Below are 10807 nucleotides of genomic sequence, written 5' to 3'. Positions count from 1 at the left end.
CACCAGGAGCCGCGTAAATCTTGCAAAGACATGTCCCTTGTACTCCACGATGTTGGACTCATCCGAGTTGTGGTGCTTGAGCTTTTTCAAGATTTCCGCCTGTGGAGACAAAGTATGTTTGCTGAGCCACATCGTCCAATCAGTTCTTCTCAACAACTATAAAGTATATTAGATGACCAGTACCACTACTGAGAATCTTGTAGCAGCACTACTCTCTTCTAAACACATTAGCTTCAGCTAGCTACAAATACAGCTAACATTAGCTACCATCACTAAACTAAAATAACTAGCATTTCTGGCCAATGTCAGCAACAAAAGCTGTCCTAGACCAGCTGCCGTTTGCATCTAGCATTAGCTTGTCCTTATTTAGCACTGCAAAAGTGTCATTACATGTTAGCAAGTAATTTTAAATTAATAGGCATATTATCTGGAGTAAGCTATCTCTTACTGGCAATCTGTCTGACTATATATACATACTGTGTATTATATATATATCATATACTGCATTTACAAATAATATACTTACATATTTATATTTGAATCTATTTTGTACTTACTGTCTTTGTACAAGTACATAATAGCTAACATTATTATCCTAATCTGTAAACTTACAGATGTCATCTCAAGACACTTTACATGATAAGGTGAAGATGAAATTACAGACAGAACAAATACTGAGAAGGTTGGTGAGGTGAGGAACTGCTGGTCCAGAACATGAATCGAATCCATTATTGGGAATTGAGAACTATAAATGTCTTTGTAGTTCACATCTGTCACAGACACATAGCTTTGGATAATCCTCAGCTGCTTCCAATTCCATTGTCTTCCTCATATTTCTTCCCTTTGCAATGTGTGCAAAAAGCCTTTTGGGTTGCTTTTCCTGCAAAAAGAAAAAGAAAAAACAAACGAAAAACCATAACATCAAGCAGCAAATTAAAGTTACCATTGCATGGACTCCACATTGTCTTGGTATACATCCATTGGTGGCTTCACAGTGGTGTCAACTAGTCTGTCATTTTCATCTTCCTCCACTTTAACAGGAATATATATGTTCAATGCTCTTCAGAAATGCTTCAATGTGTTGACTTGCTAACAGAAGCAACCAACACCGTTACATACAATCTGACATCTCTTCATCATGACGAATCACCTGCTAGAATATTTGGTAGAAATCAGAAAATAAATTAGTCATATCTGTCATGTAGTCCAAATTTTAAAAAGCTGACTTCAGATGAACTGTTTTTCTAATAATACTTTCGCAGTATATTAAAGACAAGCACGTGTCATTTCCTTTTGAATTATTTATTTTTTGATCCAATTGGTTTAGGTGTTTTAAATTTAAGTTTTTTAAAATTATTTTTATTTTTATTATTGTTTTTTTAATACTTTTATATCTTTAATTCAGCACTAATGAAAAATGCATTATAAATAAAATTTATTACTATTATTATTATTACTATCATCATTATTAAGTCATTTTAGTTTTTTGAATTAAATTGAATTCTATGTTAGCAAGTAAGTTATGTTATTTGGAGTAAGCCTTTGCTTACTGGCAGTCAGTCTGTCTGACTTTATATATATACAATACACAAATTGTGTATTGTATATACTGTATATTATATTTACAAATAACATACTTGCATATTTTAATATAAAATATTATTCTATATGTAATTAACATTGTAATCTATTTTGTACTTATTTTGTACTATTTAAGTACATAATATTTAACACTACTGTCCTAATTTCCATACTGTCAGTTCGTAACAGATGTCTCAAGTCACTTTACATGATAAGGTGACGATTAATACGGTAATAATTAAAGACAGAATCCCAACAAATCCTTTGGATTCCCCTTAGAGCAAGCACTTGGCGACAGCGGGGAGGAAAAACTCCCTTTTAACAGGAAGAACCCTCCGGCAGAACCAGGCTCTGAGAGGGCAGCCATCTGCCTCGACCGGTTGGGCTGAAGGTAAAGGAGAGAAAGAACAGGATAGTAGACAGAAAACAGATCAAAACACAAGAGAACAATAAACCCAGCGAAGGTTACTGAGGTCAGGAACTGTGAGTCCGAAATGTGAATCCAGTCCATTAGTGCTGCTCAGTCCATCACATCGGACACACAGCAGCAGCAGCAGAACGTCTTCTTCATCCAAGAGAAGACGCGTTGGAAGCAGTTCCTCTTCTTCTTTTTCTTTGTCTTCCTCTGCTCCCTCTCACTGACCTCAGTGTCTTCATCATTGTCACTATCCTTGCTGTCCTCATGTTCACTGATCTCCTTGTTGACAGGTTTCTCATTGTCTTCACTGTTTTTCCTGTCCTGGATGTCCTCAGTGTTCTCATCAGTGTCATTCTTTTCACTGTCCTCATGTTCACTGATCTCCTTGTTGACAGGTTTCTCATTGTCGTCACTGTTTTTCCTGTCATGGATGTCCTCAGTGTTCTCATCAGTGTCATTCTTTTTCACTGTCCTCATGTTCACTGATCTCCTTGTTGACAGGTTTCTCATTGTCTTCACTGTTTTTCCCTGTCCTGGATGTCCTCAGTGTTCTCATCAGTGTCATTCTTTTCACTGTCCTCATGTTCACTGATCTCCTTGTTGACAGGTTTCTCATTGTCTTCACTGTTTTTCCTGTCCTGGATGTCCTCAGTGTTCTCATCAGTGTCATTCTTTTCACTGTCCTCATGTTCACTGATCTCCTTGTTGACAGGTTTCTCATTGTCTTCACTGTTTTTCCTGTCATGGATGTCCTCAGTGTTCTCATCAGTGTCATTCTTTTCACTGTCCTCATGTTCACTGATCTCCTTGTTGACAGGTTTCTCATTGTCTTCACTGTTTTTCCTGTCCTGGATGTCCTCAGTGTTCTCATCAGTGTCATTCTTTTCACTGTCCTCATGTTCACTGATCTCCTTGTTGACAGGTTTCTCATTGTCTTCACTGTTTTTCCTGTCCTGGATGTCCTCAGTGTTCTCATCAGTGTCATTCTTTTCACTGTCCTCATGTTCACTGATCTCCTTGTTGACAGGTTTCTCATTGTCTTCACTGTTTTTCCTGTCCTGGATGTCCTCAGTGTCCTCATCAGTGTCATTCTTTTCACTGTCCTCATGTTCACTGATCTCCTTGTTGACAGGTTTCTCATTGTCTTCACTGTTCTTCCTGTCCTGGATGTTCTCAGGATAACCATCCTTTTTATTCTCAGTCTCTGTGTTTTTCTCTCTTCTTCTTCTCCTCCAGGTCACTGTCCTCATCAGGCAAGCCTGTCAGGTTTATTCTGTTTTCAGGGTCTGCAGGCTTAACCATGATGGCCAGGCTGGTGGATTGTTCAGGTTCATTGCTACCAAAAGGAAACACACAATGTTGGGTTTACATCCGACAAGCAGAGAATGTAAACATGCAAATCAGCAAAAGCCCATATCAGTCTTTAGTCACTTGCTGGGCTGCTAATATCTCACAACCTGTGTACAAAGTAAACAGAAACACACTTACCAACTGGCTGATGGGGGAGCTGCTGTTGAGGTAGCTTTTGGTGATAAAAGGATGGTTGAGGATACCACTGGGGGTGATTCTATCCTTCTTATTCCACCGAACCATCGCCTTCAACAGCTCGATACACTCCCCTCCTCTCATCAGCTTCTGCTGGGTTGTCCGTCTCAGAATACATCTGGTGCAGAAACATTTGGAAAGTACAACAGTGGTCAGGTCACCTTCAACCATGAAATGTGAAGACAATAAATGAATGTTACTTTTCAGCAACTAGCTGCTGCTTCCTTAACTACTTACCGTTTTTCATTTCATCCAGAGAGCGGAATTTGTGGCACTCGGAGGTCTTAAAGGGGTTATAACTCCCAAAATACTCTGTAGGTGTCTGAAGAAGAAAACATGATGCTTACTAAAGCCTTTATCTTATCGAGTGAGTAAATGGTCAGAGGTAAAATCACAGTAGGAGTATTGTACCTTCAGCCGCCACAAACCAATAGGTATTTTATGAAAAAAACAATCGTGACCTCCGGCCAGCTAGGATGAGATGTTGCGGCGGCAGACCCAGCAGACGGATCATTTCTTTGAGCTGCAGACAAAACACAACACCAGGTTAGACCTGAAGGCTAATCATGTGACGGCTTCTAATGTGTTTCTGCTACAGTCATTTACTCACCACATAGTATTCTGAGTCTGTCCCGAAGGGAACTTGATGAGCCACCATCTTGAACATCACGCAGGCCAATGACCAAACGTCGATGGCCTCTGAATACGGCAGGCCCAGGATGATTTCTGGAGCTCTGAATGTGGAAAAAAAACATCAAATGAAGATTTGACACAGTAGACCAGTAAGGAGGCAGCACTGAACTAAAGATTTCTCAGTTTTTAAAACTTATCAGTTTTCATACCTATATGGAAGTGTTTTGGAGAGGCTTTCCTGCTACGCGCTTCGGACCTGTACTTGGCCAAACCAAAATCTATGAGTTTGACCCTGAAGGGCTGCTTCACATGATCCACCATCATGATGTTATCCATCTTCAGATCAGTGTGGATTATGCCAGCACTCTTCGTTGTATTCAAAGCTACAGCCAGCTGCAAGTAACAACAACAATATTTATCAGGAGTTTGTTAAAGAAATCTGTCACATGACAATAAAAGTAGAAGTTGCAAAGGTTCCTGAATCACTGATGCTGATTATAGCACCACTGTAGGAGATAAATATAAGGAGACAATAGACGGTCATACCTGCTGAATAACTGTACGGATGTGTTCCAGTCGCATTGGCTGTGTTAAGCCCTTTACATAGTCATGCAGGGTGATGTCCAGTTTTTCAAACACCAGGAGCCGCGTAAATCTTGCAAAGACATGTCCCTTGTACTCCACGATGTTGGACTCATCCGAGTTGTGGTGCTTGAGCTTTTTCAAGATTTCCGCCTGTGGAGACAAAGTATGTTTGCTGAGCCACATCGTCCAATCAGTTCTTCTCAACAACTATAAAGTATATTAGATGACCAGTACCACTACTGAGAATCTTGTAGCAGCACTACTCTCTTTTTTAAAAAATGTCCTTTTTGTGTAACTGTTCAGCTAAAAGACTACATTCTGCACCACTCCTTACAACGGTTATTCCACCCAAGTAGTATGTTGACTTTATTCCACTCAAAATACTATTTTCTGTTCAAGTATATATAGTTTTAAAGGTATGTTCTACCAAATATACAACTTTCTGAAAGTCAGTTAAAATCAACATCTTACCTCGTGTGCCAGACTGTCACCTTCGGGCACCTTTATCACCATGTGCTCTCCAGTTTTATTTTCACACATTCGTATACTATTCCAAAGCCGCCTTGTCCCATCACTCTCACGTACGTGTAGCCTTTTGGGACTGGGAGCGACGTCTTTTGGGTCCTCTCAGGGAAAGACTTGGATGGATGTTTAATGTCCATTTTTATCTGGTCACAGAAGAATGAAAATGAAACAGACACAAAAGAGAACCATAATCTATGGATGTCCTGTTAAACCATTGGTTATCTACCACACTGTTGTTATCTCAGTTTTCAATCAGCTTTGCTAAATATTGAACCAGTTATCATAAAACAACAGCACTGAGTGTTACACCCTGTTCTGAATTGTGTTTTAAGGTATATTGGACAGTATTGTAGCAAAATTACATGGATGTTTCCTCAGAAACTCCAAAATGTTTCCTCATTAAACAGAAGAGTGGAGTTACTTATTTCACAAAAGTTTGATTATCTGGATTTTGTTGAAATGTGGACGTCTCTGAGTTTGGTGTTAAGCTCGTTTCACTAAACTACTCAATAAACGAATAAATAACTCAATAAAATAAAGTGAAAAGGTGTCTCCACTCTGAGTTTTTGTGTTTGGCATGAATTCTAGAATGCCTTTAAAAACAATTACAAATTTCTCAGCATTGTATAATTTTGAATAAGTCATGTTAAATTACCAAAGCTGCCGTTGTTTTTCTCATCTATCTGCACTTAATAACCGATAATGACATACTCTGATTAATGTTATTAGAAACTGCTGAAATCTCAAATTTGCTTGAATATTTTCTGCTCAACCATGTCTCATTTGCATGATTTTTATAGCACAAAATATGAATATTTATAACTGTATTTGTATTTTTTCATTGATATCAAGTACTTTCAGATAATTATAAAACAAAAAGCCTGTTTACCCACTTCTAGCCCATTTTTCACACATTAAAGGTATTTGAGGCGATGTTTAAATGACAATATCTCAGGAACTAATACAGATAAAACCTGAATTTTTCACCATTATTTCTCATCTCTACTACAGAACAAGTAGATGAAATAATCTCTGATAACAGGTGAATTGAAATTTTAAAAATAATTGAAATTGTCACTGAAAGTCTCTTCTTTGAGAACACACTACCCCAAAAAATCGATAATGCACAAGTCAACCAATGAGATTTTCTGCCACATATGTACTTGCATGCCAGGATGATACAAAACAAAACATACAGAATAATTTATAACATTAAATGCTTGGTCACAAAAATGAAAAACACAAAATGTTGAACGTTACTTACTGATTGAGCAGGTATGACAAGTTGTACCACAAAAACAAAAATATTGCTCCATAGTGTAATCCTACTTCACTTTTGGATTCCATGTTGAAGGTTGGGGAAACAGAGTGAACTATTACCTTACTTATTACACTGACTGAATTAATTTACTTATTAGAAGAAAACTGACCTGAAATCTTGCTCACATCAACACACCAGATTATCATTATATACTCCAATATGAATATTTCCCAGTAGAAAAATCCTGCTATCCCAACATATCTATGTACTTGGTCATGGTTGTAGTCAAATTATTCCTAGTTTGGGGCTTGAAAACCAAACTTTGTATTAACAAAGTGTTTGTCCTGCTCTTTACAGGAGAAGTGGTTGGTTTTAGTTATCCAGTTATGACCAAATCTCAACACATTACTTCCCTACCACACCCCTGAGATCTTAGTTTTTAATAAAAAAGATGTTAAAATTACAAGACAAGTACAAAACTGAGTGTTACATCCTGTTCTGACTCACGGGTTTCATTACAAATTGGACAGAGTTGTACAAAAATAGATTTTAAAAGTACCTTCTGAATGTTTCCTCTGGAGCCCCAAAGTGTTTGCTTCATGAAACAGAACAGTGAAGTTCCTTACCTCAAAAATGTTTGGTTCCTTGGATGTTGTTGAAAGGTTGATGTGGTTGAGTTTAATCTCGATGTCCTGCTAGTTTCAATGTAGTCCTGTTGTCCTGTTGAAATCTGTAAGATACTGTCCAGAACTGTCTCCACACTGAGTTATATGCTGCATGAATTCTAGAATGTCTATTATGATGTCATCAACAATTAGAAACTATTTTTTAGAGGTGTTCATTCTGCATAGAAACCATTGCATATCTTGACAAAGGTACATCAGATCATGTTCTAACTTGGTGGGAGTGTTGCAGGGGTCCTGAGGAAGTGCAGTGTGGCGTTTCAAGCAGATTGGATGAATGGTGGTGGTTTTTTGGGCTCCTTAACCTCCAAGAAAAACAAGGCTGTCACATTCTGACAGCCCTACTTCATTTAAATGTAAACAAATGCAATGAAGCAAAAGTGAAATATAGTTATTGTTTAAACTTTATAGCTGTCAGATTTACTGTGAAGGAAGCACCACAGTGGGTGGGTTTGGTCATGCATTGGGGTCAGTGCAAAATGCTGAAACACTTTTTTGGCCATTGTATAACAGGAAGATGTGGCACAAATGCTTAGGTGTTTGCCAATCTGTCTGCAATGTACCACCCACAGCATTTTCTGACTGGTTACACGCAACAAGTAAAAGCCTACCAACAATGAATGCTATGTTACAAGCTGTTTTATTCTATGTTAAAGCAGCTTTGGTAAGAAAAGCTGTAGCTGAAATTGCTAAAGTTGGAATAAAACACTGCAATCTTACACATGCATGCTCATTTTTTCCATTACACCAAAAACATCAGAATAATTCATTTGTTGGCATGACAACTGGAACTTATTTGTCTTATTGTGCCAGGCTAAGATTATCACTAAGAAGTTTGCTGTCAGACCTGTGGCTAACGCCATCTGGAGTATCCATAACATCTTTGTAAAGTTAGATTAATTTTAGTAAAAGGCTCTAGCTGACAGACACATCTCTTTAGCTGAGGCACAACCTGTAAAACCTAAAAAAGAACCACAAGCCATTGACACTAATCAGGAAATGCCCTGCTTTCACAGTAGCTAACAGCTAACAGGCTTGGTAATGCTAGCAGCTAAGTCAGGAGACGACCACAGATTACCCCAAAACAGTTGCTGGAAAACATGCTAATAAATAATGCATCAAGATAAGGATGAAGTAGGCAATGAAAGTGATAAAACAACACAAAATTAAGAAAGCAAAGAACAGCAGATGAAGGCAAATCAAACTCAGAAAACAGAGAACAGCATAGCTTAATGAAGCACTGTGACTCCATTTTCTATTATTATTGTACATATTCAGCTATAGCAATCCTTATTAAAGAAGTACTGTAGTCATGAATGACCAGTTTTCTGCTATCAAATGCTGGTAATGTATAACATTTAATGTATATGCTCATATTTAGCAAACACAGCAAAGACTAGCTTAAAATTGTTACTGGTTTTAGCTGTAGGTGCTTGTCAGGCTGATTTGTCAGTACAGTTAGACAGCTGGTCAGTCCAGTAAAACTGCTGTCTGCTGGTAGAGTTAATTGGTCACATGCTTTGATTTACTGACCAGTAAAACCTGGCTGTGAAACTGGTCAAGCTGGTACAATGGTTGGATGGCCAGCCAGTTAGACTGACCAGACTGGACTGGTCTGGAAAAAGTCACACAAAGCTCATAATAGTCCCTACCATGATGAGCAACAAACATGTTAAGATAATCGATCAGTATAATTATTAATTAGGGTGGACCATCCAAATGCCTATAATTGATTCACCTCATTAAGAAAAAAAAACTAAAAACCCTACATAAAACCAAAAATGTATGCAGTAGAATTGTCATCCATGACCCGCAGGCTAATATTAAAATGATTTAGGACATAATTTTATATATCATTTGTAAGATTTAAATGCAAAACTTACTGTTGGGACTTTAATTTAAAGTCCAGGACATTAAAAATAAGTTGAGTTAAATATGCAAATTGACTTTTTTAAATCTTAACAACTTAACATTATCTATTTCTATTCCTTTATCAACCTTAAAGAACGAGTTCTTGTGCAGCCTGCCTGACTCAAAGATTTAGGGCATGGGGGGCATTTTAACGATAAGCTAATTGTATACGTATGTTCATTGCCTATAGTTTAAATACATTAAAAACAGTATATAATACATATTTTAAAAACCATCCAGTCTATCTGTGCATGACATTGATCTCTATCTGTTCAAAGCATTTTCAGTTAGTTGATATTTTAGCTCCGTCGTGTCCCAAGACCATAGAGCACAAAGTTACAGCCTGTTATTTAAAAAATGGAAGAGACAGCTGAGTCAGATAAATTTGGTTCGCGTTACAAATAAAAACAGTCGCTGATTACAAGCTACTTAAGTTTAACCACAGCTATAGCTAATACTAGCTTAAACTAGTTAGTATTTGTAGCTATGGTTTCTTTACATTCTAGCTTTAACAAGCTAGTATTTGGGTAAGGTCACATTAGTCCTAAAATCATTAAGATTACTTCAATCCCAAATTACTGTGGGAATTACTAAAACATTTACTAAAAATTAATATAATTTGAATTTTAGAACTTTCTTTCCCATCTCATCTTTCTGATTACATCAATAAGCATTATGCTGTGATTGCTCTTGACTAGAATACAGGTTAAAGAATGCAACTTTTTAAAAATTAAGGCAATAAATAGCAGAAATGAATTACAAATGCCATGTAATGTCACCTTTTTCTGAAGAGCAGTGTTAAAAAAAAAAAAAAAATTTTAAAAAATCACAGTATTGTACCCATAGCTGCCACAAACCAAAAAGTAGTTTATTAAAAAACATCTATGATCTACTCCCAGTTTTGAGGAGATGTGCCAATGGTTTACCCAGGAGATCAATCATCAAAGTTGCAGACGAAACACAAAACTATGTCAGTCCTGAAGCTTTGTTCTGGTCCAAACCATAACAATCAACTTGGGAAAGTGAAGCAACATCCATAGCAAATGCCAGTTGTAAGAAATTACATTTAATCAAATTGTTAAAATGAATGGATCCAGCCTCAGACATTAAAATCAAATCAATACACATGAAAATCATAGACATGAAACATGATTTAAAGCCAATAAAAGTTCATTTTAAAATACAAGAAGCTCCGACCCAAGGGACAATTGATCCTTATATTATGGTGCCTTAGTTGGACCATTTGTCTGTGGTGGACTATACAAGAGACCATAATCTTTGTGCATGAAGCATGTTCTACATCTAGTAACATTACCAACCAGTACAAAAAAAGGCTCACTAAAGCCCTAATACTGTAGCATTGTAGTTTCAAGCAACCATTACCCCAAAAATAGTTAATAGTTCATTTATTTGGGGACTATTTTCAACACTGCTGAGTATTTACAGCAGTTGTATGTTGGATTGAGTCGAATCTGGAAGAGAACGTCAACCAGTTCAAAGTACAAGTAAGAAAAGAATATTACGATTCTCGTCCTTTAACAAAAGCATTTTAGCAATCACCTTATAACAAGCATGATCTTGAACCTTAAGGGAATCCTGAAAGGCAAATCTCAGTTTGTTCTCAAATCCCAAAAAGATCGGTGTCGGCTTTGAACAATAAAAACA

The 10807-nt window shown here is 37.1% G+C and overlaps 1 protein-coding gene across 1 annotated transcript; it reads right to left on the bottom strand.

The window, feature by feature from the left end:
• Window positions 1-2514: 2514 nt before the first annotated feature.
• LOC111580912 (dual specificity tyrosine-phosphorylation-regulated kinase 4-like) lies at window positions 2515-5302 on the bottom strand. Its single transcript, XM_055004046.1, has 7 exons — window positions 5234-5302; window positions 4724-4912; window positions 4434-4570; window positions 4155-4278; window positions 4006-4067; window positions 3488-3662; window positions 2515-3258 (listed from the first exon to the last, which is right to left on the bottom strand). The coding sequence occupies exons 1-7, from the start codon at window positions 5300-5302 to the stop codon at window positions 2515-2517; spliced, it is 1500 nt and encodes a 499-aa protein (XP_054860021.1).
• Between the last annotated feature and the right edge of the window lie 5505 nt (window positions 5303-10807).

This window comes from Amphiprion ocellaris, chromosome 17 (assembly GCF_022539595.1).
Source record: "Amphiprion ocellaris isolate individual 3 ecotype Okinawa chromosome 17, ASM2253959v1, whole genome shotgun sequence".
NCBI classification, from domain to species: Eukaryota; Metazoa; Chordata; class Actinopteri; family Pomacentridae; genus Amphiprion; species Amphiprion ocellaris.
The sequence above is the reverse complement of the archived record's forward strand: the minus strand, read 5'-3'. Positions and strand labels throughout refer to the sequence as shown.

Coding starts and splice junctions, on each gene's coding strand:
- LOC111580912 (XM_055004046.1), bottom strand. CDS start 5,302: ATGTGTGAAAATAAAACTGGAGAGCACATGGTGATAAAGGTGCCCGAA. Junction 4,913..5,233: donor GTGACAGTCTGGCACACGAG/GTAAGATGTTGA, acceptor TTGTCTCCACAG/GCGGAAATCTTGAAAAAGCT. Junction 4,571..4,723: donor TCCGTACAGTTATTCAGCAG/GTATGACCGTCT, acceptor TGTTACTTGCAG/CTGGCTGTAGCTTTGAATAC.